Below are 23,338 nucleotides of genomic sequence, written 5' to 3'. Positions count from 1 at the left end.
TATAAAATATTGGTACAAGTGTGCTCTGTTACTTTTGCACATAGATATGCACTTGATAAAGCTAAAATACACATGCTGCACACAAGAAACAAGTCACCAGAAATTACACTTTTGGTCTAATCGATGCACTGTTGTAACTTTAAGACTACCAGCCTATTCCTTCAGGTATATGCTTATGATTCAATATGGCCGGGTTTTTCTCCGTCAGCTCTGTCCCTTGCTATGTTGGGTTGCTGCTTTAAGTGTTCACCTGCGCTTTGCCCTGTCACTTATCCACTCAATCTTTTGTTAACTTCATGGTGTTCATGCAGTATACCTTTATGGATGGTATTTCACCCTTTCCTCTTAGGCTGACCTTCCTTTCTTTTGCCACCAGTATCAATTGTCAGTTATTGTTCCTATGCTGCTTTGTTGCTTCTCGTCATACATCACTGCAAATTAAACTATAGTCGACTCTATTGAACCTTGTCTCCTTACTGTCACTATACAAACTCATGTCAGCAGCTCAATTTTGGCTACTTGGGTCTTCTAGATATTGGAGTTCCTTTGTTCCATGAATTGTATTGTGCTTCGTTACCAGTACGTGCCTTGTAAGCTTTGCCTAGCTTACAATGTTGCTGGTAGTTGCAAAAAAGGTTAATGAAGCAAATATCCTATCATCTCTTCCATCCTGCCTGGGTTAGCTTGGCCACTTTGTTTTTAACATAGCCTTGGCCATGGTGGCCTTGTCTCTCTCTCTCTGCTGTCGAGCGAGGATACCGATATTCCGTTGCCCATCTTAATTTATTTTCACGATGCTGCAGTACTTCTTCGCACATGGAGCCTTTCAGAACGACAATCCACAGATAGCGCGCCTGCACAACAAATCCTAAGGGAAGCATCAAGCTGGCTCTTTGTTGACATAAATTAAGGCAGCATTCAATTAAATTTACGTATATGCTAGAAACCTGATCAACTTTTCACTGCAGTGCTCTTGAATACGTTTATTCAGCAAATGCACTCTCGTCAACGGATCTTCTGGTCGACCTCTCCTCCCGTCTCTTCGTTAAAACCTCCGCACTACTCCAAATTTCTTGAGAGCACTGTAGAGATGGGTCGGTTTGACATGATCGAGACATATATATGTTGATCGACCTATATAATTTTGGCACTGAGCTAGATTAAGCATATCTACACATGTTTAGCAATTTTCAAAAGTAAATTGTCGGGCACGCGAACAACTAAAGCTAATCACGTAGGGAGAAATCTACTTGACTTTCAGATGAATTTCGAAAAGCCGCGGTTTCGACCCGGTAGGGTATACGCGAAAGCATGCATATAAACCCCACCTGCGCACAAACGTTTACCACGCGAGGTGCTGAGCATACCTGAAGCACAGTAGTCGCGCGAGGATGTGGCCAGTTACTTAAACATACATCGTGTGTGTGCAAAATCACCGAGCCAACGCAACTTCACGGGCCAGCGATGCGCAAACTGTGAAACCGACCACACCTTTGGAAATTTAGGAGCACCTACCTCTTGGTCCTGGCCCTCAGAAAAGTTGGGCACGCATTCCACGATCTTTGTACGCATGTTGGATAAGTGCAAATTGGAAACGTTGCAGGCTCTTTGGTGGCTGGAAGGGCTACTACATATAGAAGTGGTTGTTACGCTTATCGTCTGCTAGTGAACCTTGTCACAGGTAGCAGCGGCAGCGGCGCCGCCTGGGTTGTAACACACGCGAAGCGTCAAGTGACGGCAGCGCCATCCAGGCATTGGCGCCGTAAATCAATCGTGCTTTGGGTTGCTAGTGTTTTTCTTTTTTTTTTTAATTTAAATTTAAACTGGGTTGGTGGGATGGGCTTTAGTCCGGCGTTGAGCCTGTCAAACCACGTCACAAAGCTACTTAGCTGTGCAGATGGCAGTGGTGCATACCAATGATTCTCCAAGCACGGCATCATGCATACTTTTTCCCATGCTTTTTCCAGATGTATACCACTCTATTATTTTGCTTTTCTTTCTTCCTCTCTCTATCTCAAGAGATAGGCTGCTTACGGTTGCTTTCTAGTAAATGTGGCAAAAGTGACACTGAGCATCTTCCGAAAGCCATTAGCAAATTGTGGGAGGTGATAACAGGCCCGTCCCTGGCCGGTTCTCCGGCGCCAGAGTTCTTATCAGCCCTTGAATGCCCCCTCAGGCAACCAACGCGTTGTTAGCACAGCAGTGCCGCTGGAAGGTGAAAACGTCGTACGGACCTACTAAAAGCGCCGGTGACGTCCGCTCTATTGGCCCGAAGCAGCCGCGCGCGGGTGCTTCGCGAAGCTGCTCCGTTTAAAGCGTTTCGTCACCATCCAGACTCGAACTTGGGGCAGCGTCCATCGAGCTTTGTGAAAATGCCACCTCTGCCGACCCATGTGACGGCGGCTTCCACGAGAAGCCCTTTGCGCGTGGCTGCTCCGCAATGATCTCTGTCATGTTCTGTATTCTCATGCTGCACACAAGCGCGCTTTCTTTGAAACCCAACTTATCTCCTTAATGTACGGAGAAATCGCCGACTGCCCCTCGGCGAATGCTCTTTGCCCACTATACATAACACACTTTTATTCCGAGCAAGCTTAGCTGGGCGGCCTCCTCACGTAGCCACGGGCAATGGGTAACCTTCAAAGACAAACAGGCCGAAATTGCACGATTATGCCGGGAGAGCACAATGTACACCACGTATACCTATGCCATTATCTAGCGCAGCCGACAGCCATTATCATATAAGCAGGGTAACAACCAATATACAACAAAATATTTTGCTGTTCAAAATGCACAATCACTCCGAGCCTTGATGACGACACATGCACGAGTGAGATTTTTCGAATTTGTTGGAACTGCATGCAGTTTTGCAGGGCCAGTCCTGCACAGTTGCCTTTTCCATTGTGCTGGCCAAAATTTGCTACTTTAGCAGTTTTAGCCACTGTACTCTTGCAGCATTAGCAAGGTGGCGCATGTTACCAGAAAACTGCAGTTCTGCGAAAAGAAGCTGTGATAGTGCTTAAAGTGTCTTCACGTTAGGTGCACCAGCTTTACAAGTGTGTATAGCTCATTGAAAGGAAACAACAAATATCCCACAAAAGACAGTTTAATAGCATCATTCAGCAAACATCCTTAATTTGTCCACACAGTCTAAAAGAACATGGGGACAAAGCATACATCACTAGACAACACACTACATAACAGTTTACAAGCACTAATGCTATGTGCCCAAATAATGGCATAATATGAACGTCTAGCGAGCATGCCCTACACACAATAAACAAGTGTACAGAACAAAACCAGTGCATAATTTATACAAAATGAGTTTGCCGTATACGTAACACCGAGTTCCCCATGATGACTATGGCATGTACCACCAAACACCACCACTCATACATCTAAATTTTCCAAGCAGTGCCAAGCATGTAGAAGACCTTCGACAACACACGAGAAGCCTTCAAGTGGTGGTTTCAGTACCATTTCCGATGGCAAATCTGAAAAATGCAACCAAACTAGGAATTCCGTCAAATGCTGCGCATCCTTTTCCCATTTACCTGATAAGAGAGCGTAGCCACGACTTAACTATTGACATGAAACCATGGACAAGAATAAAATTTACTGCCCGGGCAGCTTTCAAAGCAGAAATAGAAGGCATTACAGTCAACTGCGATTCCAAGTTGTTCCTTGGCCAAAGCACGGTGGTGCTACCTCTTCCAACCTGATAATGTTTTATTACCGGCAAGATAACAGCTGCTGGGTCATGACCTTGAATCTCCAAACAACAATGCGATTGGAGATTCAGCCGTACGAAAATTTGAAACAAAACTAGCATGCAGAGTGCTACCAGTGGCAAAATCAAGACTGCATGAAAAGAAATCGTGAAGTGGCAAGTAACCACTATGGTAAAGGTACTATCCACTGGTCTACTGCTTTTTAAATGCCTATGTATGCACCTGATAAACAGTTTCTTCAAAGATGCGGTCCCTATTCAGTTGCATATAGCAAAGGAACAGTAATCAAAACGGGGGCTGGTATAATGTAACAATTCTATTTTAACGCTATACCTTCTTTACACTTTGTGAAGTGGTCGGAGCAGTGTTCCGTGCACATTATCGAGGATCAGCTGGTCATGAACAGTGGATGATAAGGAAGAAATAGAATCGAGTAAAAGGAATCCTACATTATATTACCTCACTACTGCTTCATTATTCAAAATGCGAACTTACACAAACTATTCCACATATATATAGCCTACCCTTCAGTGCAGGGTACATAAGCGACATTGCACTTTTTACTAGATACCATTATAATTGTTCCCACCATGCATGCTCAGTTTATCAAACACCTGCTGTGCAAAATGCAAAGTAACACAGCAAACATCTATGCTCATGAGAGGTCATCAGAAAGCTTGATGTAACCCACACCATTGCATCAGTTGATGCGCTACTTCAGTCAAGACATCTCGTGCACCATTACTCGACCTACAACCTACGCATTCAGATACAAAAAATGCAATGCGCATATGGTCCTCGCATAGCACAAAGCAATCCTGGATTAAGAAAAAACTATGTTGTCTGCCGTCAGTCCACCTGCCTAGATAGCGACATGTAATCAATTCCTTCCAGCTCCCAGGTCTAAATATGAGGCTACAGAGTAGTTTTCATGCACAGCTGTGTCTCCAGCATCACATAAATGAAAACTGCATTTTTTCAGTAGCAAAGATTTTCAGGATTGAAGAAGTGGCACACAATGAAGCATATATAGACTGAAAATAAGTGACACTGCTAACATATAGTTTAGCCATCTCTGTCAACTTGTCTCTTGCTTCCAGTTAGATGCAACAAGGCCCGACAGAGTACCCATGTGGCAGGAAGCATCTTTAGAATGCTGGCATAGTAGCAATTACAGAAACAAGCAATGCCAATAGTCAAGCAGGCTGACAGAAACTAACAGTTTGAAGGGGATGCACTTGATCACCCAAAGTTCCAGCACACTAGAAGCAAGTTCAAATACTTCACACTGAAAGAAATAATCATCTCTAGCATGCATCCAATGCGCACGTTCAAGCACGATTCCAAGACGTGTGCCCATAGCACGGTCTGGAAGTACACAAGCTAGCACAACGACGGTTCAGATAACCACACTGCGCGCACTCATAGCCAACACGGTCCTAGCGCACACGGTGTCCAACATTCCTGCAGTACAAACAAGCACAATGTCTGTCAAAACTTTTTTAGAAGCAGAAAGCACAGATGCAATGAACTTTTTGCGACTTACAATAACAAACACGCAAGGTCAATTATAGCTTAAGCGATGCAGACACATAAAGGCTCTGTTGCAAAGCTAAGGCTACCTTCGTGCATTTTTCTATTGCATAAGTGGAAAGCTTTATGGTTAGGATGCTGCGACACTGCATATAAACAAGCACACGCCACTCTTTGCAGTTTTATTATCTGTAACCTACTTTATGCCAATTAGGAGTGCTAATAATCACATGCATACTTTAGCATAACTGTGGGGAAAAGATGGTGCTTCCTAGAGAGAAAGATTTGCATTGACAGAGGTTGTCCGAGCTCACTGGTTTGCAACCATCTTGGCATACATCTTTTGGTCAAGGTGTATGCTATGATCTTCGGCCAAGAGGTGCGACAAATGCAAGATAGGAAAGTAGACACATGGCTGTCCCGTTTCCTTTGTATAGTGTTGCACCTCTTCACTCGGGCTGTACGCAGTTGCAGGAAAGATCTGCATCCATATTTGTTTTACAAAGAAGTCCTGATAACCATTATTCGCTCTCCTGTGGTACAGTCTGCCTTCATCCTTTCACTGTTTGGAGACAACTGCATTATCAATCAAACAGATATAGATTTCACAATTTTCCGAGCCAATTTCCACAGCCATATTAGCTTCTATTAAGGAGCACCTGCCAACAAGACGTTAAGAATACAATTTGAATTTTCTTGAGTGTTAAACTGATCTAAAACACACAAAAAGAAGAAGTGCAGACCACAAACCAGATATTGACAACAAACACCTTGACCCTATTAATATTTAGCCAGCATCCTTGCAATTCCCTGCATCCACACACGTGCCCGAGGTGAAACCAACGCTCCCTAAACCACACAAACTAAAAAAAAAGTTGCATTTCTTGAACAGGCATTTCTAACCACTGAAATACTATGTTATACCGGGAGTCCACACTTAGAAAATCGATAATCAATTTCATTCTCACCCCCTTATTAGCTAAGAAATTAAAACATGTGTCAGTTTGCATTTGGTTCAAACCAATGTTGTACAAGCCAGCAGCCGCATAGTATTAATTAATTCCTCACTTTAATGGTTACTTCACCCACTTGGTTGTCAGGAAAATTTCGCACAATTGTCAAGGATAAAAAAATCAGTCTTGCCAGCTCTATCCATTCACAATATTGCACGCAACAAAAGAAACAGAATCGTAAATAGCATTAGGAATGGACATTTCAAGGGCTTGAAGAAACAGAGGCTCATACGAAGTCTTAGGTAGCCATGCCTTGCAGCAAAATTTTTTTAAAAAGGCCTGAATAGGCACAGACTGCACTCGCTAGTGAATGGCTAGTAACCTTTAAATATCTCTTTTGCTGACCAACATCTTGTTGAGAATTAAACCTTGTTCACACTGACATTGTGCACTACAGCCTGTCTTGCATAATAACATGTTCAACATCTGTACCTGCCCACTTTGTCCAGTGCCAACGAGAGAGGGGGAAAAAAATGCTGTCCGACACAAATGGAGTCTCCAAAAAGGGGGCAAACTCTGCTGGCCAAGCAGCCTATACACTACCTCACCAACATCACGTGCACCAATGCAGAGAATGCTACTGGTTCCATCGACCAATTAGGACAGCGAACTAGAAGGGCTGGTCTGGTCTGCCACTAATCCCCTTGTGCCCAAAACTGTCTTAATGGACTGGTCGCAGAAGAACCAGCAGCCCAGGATGGCTCAGCCTTCCTCCTTTCCTCAAGTCACTGAGCCGGTTGCCTTTGGCAATTGGCTCGAATCGTCACCCATTGCTTTCGTTTTCTGAACTGCGGCATGTTTACGAGGTCAGAGTATAGTCTCCTCAAATGAATGACTATAGGGGTGAATAGCAATTTTTGAGACCAAATTGAATGCAAATCGAACAACACCACACAAAAATCGAACTGAATATTGAATAGTTTTCTAATAATGAACAGCCGTTATCACAATATAAAACGATGTTCACATCCTAGTAGTCCTAAAGTTATAAAGTTTCTGTCATTACATAGTAGATTGTGAAGCGTTGTTTACTGTAAGCACAAATGGGCCATTAGAAGCAAACAGTATGTACACATTCACAGGACTTGAGAAAATGAGAACGGTTGTTCTACAGCCTGTAAAGTATGGCTACCTAAGCGACGTAACCTGCTTCATTACGCAAGTTCTCATGTTTTATGTCTGTACTATACCCTGCTGGGGTGAAAATTTACCGTAGTCATGCTTCAATTTTATGTTTAATTGGGTGCAGCAGACGTTTTGAAATATTTGAAGAGTATTAAAAAATATTCGCATTTATGAATACCAACTATTCGATTTGCAGACCGCATCAAATAGCACACTACTAGATTTGTTATTCAAAATGTTTGAAGATTCGCACGCCCCCTATAAACGACGAGTATGTAACAATACAAACAAGACAAAGGTTCACAAGAAGATAAAGACAAGGTAATCAACTATGGTTGAACAAGGGATATAGCTGGAGCCAACGTTCTGACACGGGAACTGGTCTTGCTCAGAGCCAGGTTACAAAACAACGGTTTCAATATCAAATGCATGTCTTGAAGAGGGTTACAGGATGCAATCTCCATGAAAAATTTTAGCACCAAGAAGGTTTGCAAAAGGTTTCTGGGTCACTGTGGTTCAAAACTGCATTAAAGTGACGCACTTGACAAGTAAGTTCGTGTGGGAAAAAGCCACCAAATTAGTTTTACTGAGCAAGAAATAAGAGAAGAAATGAAATGAGAGAAAAATTTCAATATTTTCCTATAACATTAGTGAGCAACATGAAATGACTAGGATGACGATGCTTCAGCTGTATCCTGCCATGTAACGAACTTCCTTGGCATGAGCTCTGCATCACAATGACACGGTTTCGCAACGTTTCAAAATCCTCTGCTACAGCGCAGTTAAAAGCACTTTGCCCCGAAGCCACTGAGAAACAACAACAGAAGGTTGGAGAAGGCAGACTGGTTTCTACAATGTTGCACAAATTCAAGAGTGCAGCAGCATACTTTTGTAGTCACTGGTATTTTGCCAGGATTGCTGCAGTGCTAAAAAGTGAACTGTACATATGCCAAGTAAAAATACCACAACAAATAAAAATCTACAGTCACTAAAAAAAAAGCACGCATACATAAAAACATTCAGGGGTCACACTGTTATTTACAGCACTGGACTAAAGTGCCTTTTCTGAGCACAAAATTTGTTGCAACAGGCTGTCAGAAGGCTGATGGCAATACAACATGCATTGCCTTGCAGGTGTGCAGGCATATAGAGCTCGTAAACTACCGAATGACATGTGCAATCAGTTGTCGCAACTTATCGAGTATGTAGAAAGAAAGTAACGTTAGGAATGTGCTGTGTGTATGCAAATACAAAGCAAGTCATCTGTGAGCACTCTACAGCTCAGATGTGCACATCCTGCTATGTTTGGTGAACCACACCTTGCATTTTTTTAAAGTAGAATGCTTAAACACAAAGTTGGGAATAGACGTGGAGGGAGGAAGAGAAAATGAGGTCTACTTTAGCTCAATTTTTTTTAAAAGCATGCATCCTTACATACTTAAAATACTGCAGCAACAATGCCAGAGCTTGCACCGACCAGAGACAAAAAGGGTTTTTGGGGAAGCATAGGTACACCATACTATGACCTTCTGGGAGAAAAACAGCTTGTCATCACATTGCTTAGCACTGAAAATAAAACATTAGTGCTGCCTTTCTCAATTTATCTGCAGGGGCCTTAGATAATGCCGCTCAACTGGTTGGTACAATATATACGACTAACCCTCACCAAACGCCTTTTGGCAGCACTATGCAAAGCTGCAGGATTTTCTTTCTCATTTCCGTTGCCTGTCCCCATCCAATCGCACTGCACATCATAATCGTGACACCGAACCAACTAGTCTGCCGACATCCTTTGACCAACCCCAATTACACCAGACCAGGCAACCCAGCTCATAACTTCCACTTTTGAATGCACCAGCTTTTTTTCTCTGGTCATTTTTGCCATGATCTCCAGGACTATGGGGAAGCCAACTTAAAGAACATTGCATAAGGGCCCTTTTGAAGAAGTAATGTACAATAGATTGCATGCGTCTATGTGCACAGGGGCGAGGGTGTGGGAAGTTGTGCTGGACGTGTGCTACAATATGGAACCATCCCAATGCCACAGAAGTGGGTCACAAATGCAAATGTTGAGGGCCAGATTTCAGTATCTGCAAGACCATGTACGTTACTTTCGGGAAGCAGGTAGCAGCTTGGCACCAAGAATGAACAAAAAAAATTGCAAAAGTATTTGTGCATGTCATCAGCTTCTTGCGAGCTCTCAGACATGGTTTGCTTAGCCCCCTGGCATATGCTTTACATTCCAACATCTTACGCTTTCCTTGATACCTCAGAAACAGCCTTCCTTTAGATCACGTTGTGGTTGATCTATATACATCCAAACAGCATAGCACACACACTAATTCACACGGTGAAAAAATATTTTTTCTGCAATTAGGGAAAACTTCAGCATCCGATCTTAAGTTATGCATGGTACTACTAAATGTGCAGCAAACTGCTCACACCAACTCAAGTCTAGCATAACCCACTACGTGCCTCTTCACACACTTTCCTTGCTCTACATATATAAGCATAGCAAAAGTGTCAGGAAAACATCAATGAAGAAGAAGAAGAAGCGAGTATCTAGGCTTTACATAGGAGGGAGGAAAACAGGAAAAGTAGCGAACAGTGTTAAACTGTCGCATGTCAGTGTGTGTGCGTGTCATCATCAAAATTCGTCGAACCCGTATCTGTGTACAGGTTAGCGAGATATTCATTCGAGGTCATTAGAAAGGGCCGGACAAAGTGGAGAGGGATCTATGCCCTAAAGCTATGTTTGGTCTTCATGAACGTTGTCATAGTAACAAGCTTTCAAAGTCTTCACCTGTCAAGGAGCGGTGCGGCGCTAGTCGAACATTGCCTTCTCCACTGCATTACAAGAACGAGAACCTTCAACACTTGCCTGCATTCTACATTCAACACCACACTTCATGTACATTGACCGAAAAAACATGCACCCAGCGACATAGGCTCGGTTGGTATATGAACCTCTTCCACTACTGCAAAGTCTTGCAGCAAAATCTCAACCCGTCCAGACTTTTGCATCAAAACCCGCAACAAGATGTGACAATAAGTCATGCTTGCATCGCCGTCAAATTTAGTATTGCACCACTAAAAAACAAATTGTGAGTTACCCATTCTTTACAACTTTCACCGTCAACTTTTCTAAAAATTTGCTTTAAGAACACCATATTTTTTTTCTTTTGGTTTAGGAAAGTACAGGAAGATGGTGTCTGCATGATGGTGGTGTGGTGTGAAGCGGTCCCAGTGCAAGATTCACAAATGGTGAAGAAGGGACGATGATGACTGCTGTACAATCACTGCTTGCGTCGGCAGGAGCGCTTGTGTTCTTTGTGCCAATGAACTTGCTGGCATTCTACACTGCAGTACAACGTGTTCCAACAGCAGTGGTAGATTGCTTCTGCTTCACAGTTGTAGCACTGCAAAGGCAAACTCTGCGTTAGTAATGCTAAATTTGAGCACTGAAAACACTTGTTTGAAAATAATTATCTTTTTATTCGCTGAATGTTACGGTTAATACAAAATCACAGATGTGCCATGGATGTGCTCCAATTACATAAAAAGAGTACTGGAACAATGCATTGTTACGATGCCACAGAATCTTAAGAGACCGGTGACAGAAGAAACGGAGAAGAGTATCTGGGCTCTGGGCCCGAGCTGGTTTCCATCATGGCCTCTGGCTGTCCTGCTCCTGTAGATAACGTTGCATACAGTCCCTTTTGTCTGTGTTTATCCATAAGTAACAAGGTTACAGTATGATTTTTTGCTACCGAATGAAATGGCCCCTATCAACCACCTTCAGACATGCTATACCAATGCCTAAAACATGCTTCCATAGTAGAAAACGTTTGCAAGCACCTGTGTCAAATCTAATTTATCTATACAAGGCAGAGAACTTGGAATATCTGCCTAAAGATTACCTGTACTTTTCTGCAGCCTTTAATTACTTTATTTCCACCATATCTTGATTGGCACCATGACATCACAGAAACAGGCAATGGTTGTAGGCTGAATAAATCAGATTCCTTTACTCGCCAACATGACCAATAATTGCCAGCCCATGAGCACCAGATGCCGCCATTCGGTGAGTAACACAGCATGAAAAACAAACACGCAATGCACAAAAAGAGAAATGACGAAAACAAGACAGTCACATAATGCACTTTTGCAGTTGTGTTTAAATGCAAGTGCAAGCACCCGTGTTATAATGTAGCCATGTTTAAAATAAACCTTGCAGAGTTGTGAAAGCCAAAAGGCATACAGAAATGGTCACCGGTGTGCTGTGACCAAGACTGATGCACATCAACCATGTTTAACACGTTAATAACAATTCTGGGTATAAAAAGCTTCCTCAGATTTATTTAAAAGCATGTAGCATTTGTCGGCAAGCTAGGTCAAACGTAAACTAGAGGAAAGCGTTAAGGAGTACTTCTTGCTGCTCTCTGCAGCTCTACTTATCTCCAGTGACACAAAATGCTTTTGGAAAATTCTTGCTTGAGGAGACGCTCCCGCCATGTCCGAGATGCTTTGCAAGTTTGTTAGAAAGTGCTGCAAGGTACTCAATTTTGTTGTGCGTGCTGATGCCATCAACTACGCATCAAAATTGCCCTCTTCCTCAAGCCAAGCCAGCTTTACAAAGCAACATCTACTGCAGCCTCCAGAATAATGTGCTGTGGTTGGCGTTGCTGCGAGATCTTCCTGTGCACAAGTAGAGAAGATTAGACGCTAAGCGTTGGGCAGTCATCGCAAATGAGCTATCCAATGCACGGGCACCTTAAGGCCCCTGCACCATTCAAGAACTACCACAGGACATCACGATGGACTTTGTACTTTCGGCAACAAACAACAAAAGTGTTTACAAATTAAAACAGCACAATGAAGATGAATGAAAGAAATAAAAGTATAACAGAAAAAGTACAAACATGTCTACTGTCACAGTATCTTAGCGGCTATGGCATCGCATTGCTGAGCTCAAGGTTGCACGTTCAAATCCCAGCCGCAGTGGCGCCATTTCACTAGGTGCGAAATGCAAGAATGTTTGTGTATCTAATTTTAGGTGCATGAAACTCCAGGTGGTCAAAATTAATCCGGAGTCCCCGCTATGATGCGACTCATAATCAGATCATAGTAGAGACACACGACACCCCAGAATTTAATTTTAAAAATTTTTAACAAATATTTTTGTGAGGCAGTAGGGACCTAATGCATCTTATCTTGGAGTAAGTAGAAGTGGTATCAAGGACCAGCAACCTAACCCCTCGAGTGATACTAGAGTCTGGAGCCTTCAAGAGACTGGCTTGCCACCAGCAAGTTGCATGTTCTTGCTTCAGACGAGGGAGGCCACTCCGCTGTTGTGACGGAAGACATGTTCCAATGCAAAGAAAAGGTGACAGTATAGAAGAAGAAAACTGTCCGCATTCCTCTGCACTTGCAAGTTAATTTTCATCTTGGTTTGTTTGCAATGTTTGTAACAATTATGAATTATTACCACCTTGCCTTGTCTGCCATTCGATACTGCTACTGCTGCAAATGATTCAAGAATTATTTGCAATTTTGTCATGCTAAACAAACTCCATAGTGTGCTGATACCCTTGTCACACAGGCACCTGCAAACTCCTTTGAACTCTGTTGTCTTTATCAAATAATATCTGCTACTCGCTTGCAGATAGCTACAGCTACAATGAAAACTGCGCGAACAAAATTGTCACAACTAGATCACTAATAAATTTTAGCTATGCTACATTTTTTTTTCTTGAGTTATTAACAGACCAAATAATGGAAGTTCTTAATCTGTTTTTAAGGTAATCGGCGCCTGTACACTCTACAAGAATGCTTCACCAGCATGTGCCGCATGGGGAAATGTTCTGCCACTTCGTTTGTTCGTGTGCTCCGGGTGATTGCACATCACAATGAGCGATATCGGCATCTCACTGTCCTTGTCGCACGCACTAGCATCAGAGGAGCACAGTGGCAGTAACCCTATGCAGCCACAATTTCACAGCATGCAACAACTTGTAGTCAGTTGCGCACCGGTTTATGACTACAATAATATTCCAGCACACATTGTGACATACCATATTGTGCATAATGAATGCTCTTTCCAAAAACGTAAGTTGCCAAACAAAAAAATTTATTAGGCAAAATAGAAATTCTAGAAAGCGCCATTTTCGCTGCCAGTTGATAAACACAAAAATATTTTAAAAAGTATCTACAAAAGCATTTTAATCGAAGGCAATTCACAATAAATTTCAAAGGTAACTAACTCGGGAATAGTGTGTAAAAAAAAAAAAAAAAAAAGCTCGGTACCCCCATTGTTCTTCAGATACAAAAAAGAAACTAACACCAGTTCATCGCTCATGCCATGCAGTGAAGCAGTTCCTGGATTTTGTGAAGCATAGGTGCACTCCACACTTTTCCCACAGTATGTCTGGTTTTTGTTCAACTTTACGGTCCTCGTAACACATCTTGCAGTTCCGCCTTTTCGGCACCCCCTGAGGATGGTTCGATGAGAAGTCCAAAGAACGTACTTCACCAGTTCATCTAGTAATGCGCCTCTTCCAGGTCTGATCGCCCTCAGCGCAGCTGGGCAACTACAAGATTATGCATCCATGCATATCTGGTTCCAGCCACGCCTCTTTTCGCTACAACATACGTTCATTGTTTTGCAAAAAGGTCCGTCAAAAATTAAGATACGGGTCCAACATGTCGAAATTGGCAATCTAAAGCATCAATCATCGGTGATCAATAGGTGTGGTAACGAAAGAGTTAAAAAAAAACTATATATAGATTCATTTTTCTCGCGCTAAGTACTTCCCAGCTTTTCTATATGTATAGATTGCTTTAAGAGTGAGACTACATATGTGAAATTTTGCATGCGGAGATAAGTGCAACAGCGCCATTTGTGTCCCATGCGGCTCCCTTTGAAAGTTCGTACTGTGCCATGTGACACAGTCACAACTCCCTTGTTGTAAATCTCTATTAGGCAGTTTCATGTTCAACGGAGTTTGCAGGTGCCCACGTGACAAGGATATAAGGTCGAAAGGGGTGAAACGGCAGGATGTAAAATTAAGACTGCTTGGTAAACGCTATCGCACAGCTGGCCAGGACACTCACCCACTGCTTCTTCTTGGTTTCAGAGATTTCCTGCCGGTGCCGTTCCTGCAGCTTCACAATCTCCTGTTCGCGGGCCTCTTTGTCCCGAGCTTTGTGCTGCTCCAGTTCTGTCCGCATGCGTTCCAGAACTCCGCTCACTTCCTTCAGCTTCTCTGCTTCACACTGTTTCTGGACCTGCATGCCACCAAGTGCAAATTGATTTTGACAAAGCTTGTTGTGCTAGGTTCATGGTATAAAGTGAAATTACAAGAGTGCAAAAAAAAACAAGAAGTAGAAGAAGACACTGAGAAAACTTAACACCACAAGCACTCACTGACACCTCTGGTGCCTCTCAGGAAAAGGTGAAATGCAGAGGGGAAGCGATTGCATTAGTTGCACATCTGTCAAATTGATGTCTTTCTGACAAAGAACTGGCTGAAATGTTTTCATTTTGAGCACCCCTAAAACGTTTGTGTCGCACATATGCAGGCTTTCAATGCTCATTTCACCGTTTCAGCCTCTCCCGAGAGGTGCAAGTTATTCATCAAGCGACAACTGGGAAGTATCTGCACATTTTGCAATGCTTTCAGACATGACCGAGACTTTCAAGTGACTTAGGAAAATAGCATAGGAGACTGGAACAATGATGTGAAGAAAGACATCGTTGGTTTCTATTTTTTTTTTTCATTTCCTTACTTTGAATTATGAACTCACCCAACCTCAACATTTCAAAAATATCAAATCAAAAGCAGAGCTTCAAACAGGGCCAAGAGTGTAAAAAAATGAAACCCAGCTTTGCCTGCAAAATGAAAACACGTGCTCTGGCATTATTCACTGCTAGTGAATACCTCCACACATCTCTTCCAATCTTAAGCACTAGTGGTACCGACTGCTTGGTCAGCACTGTACAATGGATTGCAACTACGAATGAATGAGGGTTAAGAATTTGTGCACAATGTCAATGACAGGGCAACATCAGCTAGCCTGTTTCCTCTCCAGCAAACCGCAGTCTCCGCTGTATATCAGCTAGCAGTGCAATTCACTGCCAAGCAGATACGTGCAACCATGAGAAACAAGTGCGAGCAAAAATGAGGAAGAAAAAAATTATGGGGTTTTACGTGCCAAAACTACTTTCTGATTATGAGGCACGGCGTAGTGAAGGACTCCGGAAATTTCGACCACCCGGGGTTCTTTAACGTGCACCTAAATCTAAGTACACGGGTGTTTTCGCATTTCACCCCCATCGAAATGTGGCTGCCATGGCCGGGATTTGATCCCATGACCTCATGCTCAGCAGCCCAACACCATAGCCACTGAGCAATCACGGTGGGTAAACAAGGAAGAGTGCAATTTGTTAAGTGAAACGTGTTGTAGACTCTACACAAGATTTTCCATCTGTGAATGGAACTGTGCACAGTCTTTATAGACCTCTTCTTAGAAGGCATGTGGCATGTCAAGCAGAGGATTCGAGATTTAAGTGCCTTCTAGAAGAACAGCCCAGCAGACAACAATGATACTCTCATCACCTTTGTTCACATGCATACTTTTGCTGAATTCTCAATATCCAAAAGACCACTTGCTTTTATAGCATAAATTACACCTAGATCTTGAAGAAAAGTTTAGTTTTTTCCAGTGCTAAAACAAATACTCTGAGAAAGCAGTCATTTGTTTCATGAACACTAGCTTGACATCTCCTTAGCCGCCTGCCCAGTGGTGAGCTCAACTCGGCTAAATCATCAGTTGCTTTTCCGGTTGATGAAAAGTGTGCCTCGCTGCACAGGGATTCTTGGAATTTGCAAACAAGAACTACAAGGAAATGAAAACATCTGCAAGTAAGATGGAAAATGAAAACTGATCTAAAAGAATACAGTGATGGGTCTGGAAAAGGACCGAGATGGCCTGCTCGCAAACCTCAAGGATAATGAAGTAAGACTCTTGCAACATGTACGATATACCAGGCGTTTCAACATAGAAATGAAAGGTGCACCTTTGAAGCCAAAAGAAAACACCCGGGAAACAACCAGAAAACTTGCAGATGCAATTGATGTACCCTTTGAGGATGGTGATGTTGAAGCTTGCCACTGGGTGAGGACTACAGGCACTGCTGATAGCCCTAATATTGTAGTACAGTACACACACAGGGCTAAGCGCAACTGTTTTCTAGAGGAAGCTAGACAAAAAAAAAAATACTGACAACTGAAGATATAGAATTGGAGTCCGGCACTAGGATTTACATCAACAAACATGTCCAGCTAGGAAGCGCTTGTCTGGAGCGGTGAATGGCAAAAATAAAGCACTTGGCTGGAAATATGGTTGGTATTGTAATGGCAAGATCTTCACCCCAAAAATCGTAAGGCAGCTCAATTGTTCCCATTGCCCATCTTGACGACTTGCCAGAAATGACGCAGGAATAACAAATGTGAGCATTTTCTTGTGGTTCTTTATTTGAAATATGAGTTATGTGGCTTCTGAAGTAAAGGATTTTGTATCAGCTAAAAAGCTAGCAGTGAAGCTTTTTCATCAAAATGTTCGGTCTCTCATAAATAGGACAGATGAACTGACCATGTTAATCCACAGCTTCAGAACACTGATTACTGTCATAATGTTGACAGAAACTTGGTTAACGCCCACATTGTATCTGTTACAGCTTTCTGGTCATCAATCTTTTTTCTGTAGTCGTCAGGGTAAGCAAGGGGGAAATGCTACGATTTTGCTCAAAGATGATATTGTTGCTGAACCTGTCGACAGTTTTACAGATATAACTTCCGATTATGAGGCGTCAAAGGGCCCCACACCAGGCCCCATAGCAAATTTTGGTTATATGCTGGAAGCTGTTACGTGTCCCTCTAGGGAGCGTTCCGCCGTAAAAAATTTTTCACATCGGCTCATGAATAGCCGAGATAGAAATATTTCAGTGCTGCGAATCCGTGATTTCTGGAGGCGAGCTCCACTGCACAGTGAGACACTCTCTACACTCTCCCCGTCTAGCCTCCGCAAGCGAAATTCCTTCCCTGCGTTCTCCCATGCCAGACCTTAAGGATCGTGTAACGCATACGTCACGGGCCCCGCCTTCATTTTTTTTTTTCTCTTGTAGTGCTGCACACTTCTGATGGCGTTGCGCACAAGCTGTTGTGGTTGACTCGTTTTGCGCAGCGGACGATTTAGCACGCTGTGCGCAAGTACACATGACTAGCGGTATACTTCAGTGCTACATGAATACTGAGGCAGAACAAGTGGATTGCAGAGTGTGATCACGTGCTGGAACACGGTAGAAAATGGCAGTTTCGGTACCTGCATGTCTGTGGGAACAAGCAGATGAAGCGGAAGTACATCTCTCTTGCTTTGACGCGAAGTAAAACAAAAAACATGCAGGCATTCTGTTTGTGTGTTATTATTTCCCTAAACTTCAATTTGTCAATTCAAGCAACAGATCACACAAATAACAGATGTTGCCTTGAATAATTCTCGAAGTAACATGTCATCACGAGCGACGTCACACTGCGGCGACAAGCACGTAGGCGCAGGGACACGAGTGCCTCACCGTCCAGCTTGGAGCGCGGTCGCTGCGAGAAGGAAAAACGGTGTTCGGTTTGAAATTTCAGGTCTTTCTGCAGCGCGTAGCAATGCAATTATTTGCAAATACGATCATTAACGCGGATTGTATGTTCTGTGCTTGTCGGCTCATAATGGCCAGACCTAGTGAGGGGTCCTTTAACAGTACAAAACTGTACAAACTTGTTCTCTTTTGTGTACAGGCCACCATGAAGTGATGCAACCCGCTTTTTTGCATTCCTTGAAAAGCTTTTCGGTTATGCAACAGAACAAAAAATGTTGTTTTAGGAGGTGATGTCGATATAAACATGCTCTCATCTGCCCAGCTGCAAAAGGATTTCCAGACTTAAATTACAAAGTGCGAATTTTCAAGTACAATATCAAGAGCGACATGTGTGACTTGACAGTGCCTCCTTATTAGACGTGTTCATATCAAACAAATATTGAGTCATTAGAGGCCGACATTGTGTACACTGATATTAGCGACACCATCTAGGTATCATTTTGCTAGTGAGTAATATCCTACATGTGACTCGGAAAAGTAAGCAACCAGTTTATGTTCAGTCCATTAAGTCATCAAATCTTGAGGCCTTTTGCCATGCCATTACTTAGCAAGCGTGGAACAGCATTTACCAGGCACAAGAAAGTGACTCTGCATATTCCGCTTTCCTCAGTATTTTCAAACCGTTATATTATAGACGCTTCCCAAGGAAAAAAATAACCAGGCCATCTAGAGCTTGGAAACCTTGGCTGACTCGTGAGCTTCTCGATATGATTAAACAAAAACATGCTTTATATGCCAAATTTGTGCAATCTAGAGATGAAGCCTTGCTTATAGAGTTTAAGAAATATAGAAACAGTCCAACAAATAAGCTTAGAGGGGCCAAATATGCAGATTTTTTAGCACTATTCATTGACCCTGCTTATTAACATACTGATGTACTTTGGCGTAAATTGAATGCATTGTTACAGCCTAACTCCAGCTCAGGTATTCCAGAATATTTTTGCATCATGATGGGCAGCAACATTCCAGAGATGCAATACCATACGTGTTTAATGAAGTCTTTACCCTAGTGCCCTACCAGGACGTCGATCACAACCTCAACAATTACGCGCAGTTTCTTCCAGTAAACAGAAATGGTGCATCACTTTTCCTTGCTCCAACTAACTCCCCTAAAGTTTTTTTTTTTTTTTTTGTATCAGCGCTACAAGCAATAACAAGTTACTAGATGCCGACGGCATCCAGATTCGCCCTATAAAGTATGTGCTCGATATTATAAGCGCTATTCTCAGTCATCACCCATATCTACGTCTACAAGTACGTTTTCCGAGGAAATGCAAATTACGCATGTTGTTCCCATCTAAGCGGGGTAATAAAACTACCCTAAATAATTATCAGCCTATTTCAATAATTCCAGTCTTTTCTAAAGGTATTGAGAAAATAATGCATATGTGATTACCATCATTATTTTAACCATTACAACTTGCTTGAAGACTCAACGTGGTTTTAGAAAGCACTGTTCTACAAAAACAGCCCTCCCAAATCTAACAGAAATTGTTATAGATGCATTCCGCCATAAACATATGACACTAGGCATATATATAGATTTCTCTAAGGCCTTTGATATAATTAATCATTCTATCCTTCTTAACAAATTAGAAAAGTACAGTGTGTACGGAACCACCCACTCACTTCTGAACTCTTATTTTTCCAACAGGTCACAATTTATAGATACTAGTAACGTGATATCTTCAAGGAAGCCATTTATCACTGGTACGCTGCGAGGAAGCACTTTGGGGCCACTTTTATTTTTGACTTACATAAATGACATCATACACTGCACAGACAATGCTATATTTGTTTCGTATGCCAATGACACAACCATTTTTATTACAGGCAATTTGGAATCAGATATAGAATTAAAGGCTAAGAAGACGCTGTCCGATTTAGAATGCTGGGTTGTGACGAACTGTTTAAAAATCAACCCTAAGAAAACGAAAGTAATTTTGTACATGCCTAGAGGTAAAACGTTGACCACTGATATGAATTTGCATCAGGGTTCTCAGCACTTAGAAATGGTAGATTCTGTTAATATCCTTCGAGTACATCTTTCAGAGCACGTTACCTGGAATGAGCATGTTGATTACCTTCAGTCCAAATTGTCATCTGCCATTGGTGTCATTGCCCCTATGTGATGCATTATCCTTACTACGGTGATGGTAATGCTACATAATGCTCTAGTGGTATCTATCATGCAGTAGTGCATCCTGGTGTGGGGCACAACTGGTGCGACAAATTTGCACAAGCTAGATTTGCTGCAGAAAAGAGCCATACTGATGTACATTATACTTACTCCAGAGAACCCCATTTTTCTAATTATGAAACTCTTCCTGTGTTTTGTTTTTAAAATTATAGGTTGATGTTGTATTAAATGTTTCGCTAAATTTGGCATTTATGATGCAGTTCATCTGGCAAGACTGCGAGTAAATACAAGTGTTCGTCAGACCAGACATAAAGAGCTATGGTATGTACCTACCCCTAGAACTTCCTCTGATGAACAATCTGTCTTACACACTACCTTCACTACTAACCATATTGAACCGACAAGATTTCAATCCTTTGTGTACAAAACTGTCTTATCAAAGGTTTTTGCCAGCTTAATTATTTGAAGGACTAGCACACGCCTTCCTTTTTTTTTTCTGTTCTTGTTCACTGCTGCTGTTCATGTTGTTGATTCCTTGTACTGCCATTTTCCTTGTGATCGTTTGCCATTTTGTTACTTTCATTCTGTATTACTTGTCACTCTTAACGCTTGTTCACTTTGCAATTATAATGTACGACTGGCCGTCATCTTGCTGTTCTGCGAACTTGTAAGGGGTCGAGACCTCGTCAAGCTGTTTGAGCTTTTAGTCCTGCACTCCTACTTTTCAAAGGAAATAAATATGATTGATTGAAATAGGATATGATTGATATATTTTGGTGCTCTTCATGTGATCTGTGATGAAGTGAACTCACTATACAAAGCCATCATTTGCTATTTACGTACGATACACTGCTAATAGCAAGTGTCACAAGCAACATGGCTGAGGATTGGTCTTGCAAATTACTGAATAAAAAAATAAAAAAGCATGTAGACAAGATAAAACAGCAGGACAATGGGCAACCAGGTTCGAGGAGAGTGAAACTTGTGACATTCAATAGTACTTGCTGGGATCACATTCAATGTCAGGTCTCCTCCACAACCATTTCAGATAATTCCTAAAGCTCTGCGTGGAAAAAAATTAAATTATGGTGTTTTACGTGACAAAACCAGGATCTGATTATGAGGCACACTGTAGTGGGGGACTACGAAAATTTTGACCACCTGGGTTTCGTTTACATGCACCTAAATCTAAGCACACGGGTGCTTTCGCATTTCGCCCCCATCGAAATGCGGACGCCATGGCCAGGATTCGAGCCTGCACCCTCATGCTCAGCAGCCCAACACCATAGCCACTAAGCAACCACGGTGGGTGAAGCTCTGTGTGGATTCTTCTCGCGATGAGTAGTAATAAAGCCTCAAAATTTCCGAAGCACTGCTTATTTTCCAAAGCATTGCTTAATATAACTATGTTTTGGGGACCCTATGCAGTAGTTTAAACAGCAAGATGAATGTGTACTGAGCTACTCTGGCCCCATTTCACGCAAAAAATTCAAACATTTGAGGGGTGAAAAGATTATGGACGCAGACGTAAGACTGCTCCGCCAAAAAAAATTTCCCATCCACCAAGAGTAGCACGACACTGCTCTCGAATGGAGGGCAATCTTTCCTTTCGCAATACTTCCTCCACATTGCAGATTTCCGCAGAACTCGTTTGCCATAACTTCTCTGTAAAACCAATACCATCAACATTTAAATACAAATGTAGAGGCTGTGCAATAGCAGCTTCTACACCGTATGCCCTAACTCCCCCTCCCCCCAGCAAAATCGGAGACATGATGCCACAAAGTCATGTTTCATAGATGGGTTTTTGTCTTGCAAAACCATCTAGAAAACCAATTAAGCTTGAAAAGCTTAATTGGCTTTACTTGGTCTTACTTGGCTTTAATTTACTTGGTCTTAGGATGGCGGACAGACATCGCGTGCACAGTATGCAGGCGGCATTTGGGGCATCTAGTTCTGCACGTACATCTAGTTCTGCACGTACATGGGTAGAAATGCTACCAATATGATGCTTCAAACACCATCACTCCAAAGTCACTGCTGTTGCAAAGTCTCGTGATGTGCTACTCGCAATTCAAACACCAGAGAGGCAGTACGCAGATGCATACCTCTTCCCGGATCTGCTGCACAAGGTGTTCCTTCTCCTCTCTGTACTTGGTCTCCAGCTTTTCCCGAAGCTCCCTGAAGGCTTGCCGATACTTGGTATCACAGTCGCACTTAGCTGGAGGCTCTTCCAAGGTTGGCGTCTTATTAACTCCCGCAAGCATCTGTATGTGCCAGAAACAAAGCACAGAAACATTTCCTTACAGACTCGACGACCCATCTCTTCCGTCGTGCCCAAACAACTATGCTCCTGTGCACATGCAGCAGCCATTTCGCTAGTGCAGACTAAAATGATGGAAGTGCAGACTGAAGACCCAAGCTTCCAGCAGTGAATATCCATCCATGCGCTACCATCATGTAGGCCTCTATGCAATAATGTTTCAAAATAATTGAACAAGAACACAACCGCGTATAAAAAGAAAAATCCACACCACAGAGTTTATCACTAGATACTTTTCTTGTTCGTTGCAAGTGACTCGTAACAGAATTGATGAAGCGGTGACTGACTATGTAAGTACAGTGCTGCTGCACCATTTTCACTTGCTTTGCTTTATGTTCTCCAGAGAAGCTTTATTTGTAAACCTAGACGAAAGCACCATGCACAAGCATCTGCATAAACAGTTTGCATAGCAGCCAGGTTGCCTCTTAAGAACACAAACGTGCCATAGCATTTATAGTATGTTTTCATGCGTATAACTTGCCCCTGTATCTAACCCATGCTTTAATTTACAAACCCACGGAATGTGTGAGACAGACCGAACGAATAACTGCATATGGCAACATTCAAATACTTGTCAAAGCAACGCAACACCGTTGCCGGCCCAAAGCAAAGCTTGAGAAACGATGCCATTTTGTATGCTTAGTAATTGCAGATTTCATCACTGCTGCTCGATGCAGCTTCACAGCAAAGAAAATTTTGGTTGAAGGTGTGATGACGTTTGGAGCTGTGTGGTTTGCATTGCTGTTAGACTGGTGCCTGAAGACC

The 23,338-nt window shown here is 42.5% G+C and overlaps 2 protein-coding genes across 7 annotated transcripts in view; both read right to left on the bottom strand.

The window, feature by feature from the left end:
* Positions 1-1,751, bottom strand: part of LOC142572268 (formimidoyltransferase-cyclodeaminase-like) — a 29,748-nt gene extending 27,997 nt beyond the window's left edge. The window contains exon 1 of the mRNA XM_075681247.1: positions 1,516-1,751. Coding sequence (XP_075537362.1) covers positions 1,516-1,572 — 57 coding nt within the window. The 5' untranslated portion in view covers positions 1,573-1,751. The remainder of the gene's footprint in view (positions 1-1,515) is intronic.
* A 1,339-nt stretch (positions 1,752-3,090) lies between these two features.
* The window catches only part of LOC142572267 (zinc finger MYND domain-containing protein 11), a 106,133-nt gene continuing 85,885 nt past the window's right edge, over positions 3,091-23,338 (bottom strand). For all 6 annotated transcript variants that reach the window (XM_075681245.1, XM_075681243.1, XM_075681246.1 and 3 more), the window contains 3 exons: positions 22,359-22,517; positions 14,516-14,689; positions 3,091-10,821 (listed from right to left, as the gene is read on the bottom strand). In XM_075681245.1, the coding sequence (XP_075537360.1) occupies positions 10,699-10,821; positions 14,516-14,689; positions 22,359-22,517 (456 nt within the window). In that variant the 3' untranslated portion in view covers positions 3,091-10,698. The remainder of the gene's footprint in view (positions 10,822-14,515; positions 14,690-22,358; positions 22,518-23,338) is intronic.

Source organism: Dermacentor variabilis, chromosome 2 (assembly GCF_050947875.1).
Source record: "Dermacentor variabilis isolate Ectoservices chromosome 2, ASM5094787v1, whole genome shotgun sequence".
Classification (NCBI taxonomy): Eukaryota; Metazoa; Arthropoda; class Arachnida; order Ixodida; family Ixodidae; genus Dermacentor; species Dermacentor variabilis.
Note: the sequence above shows the minus strand (reverse complement) of the source record. Positions and strands in the feature narration are given on the sequence as shown.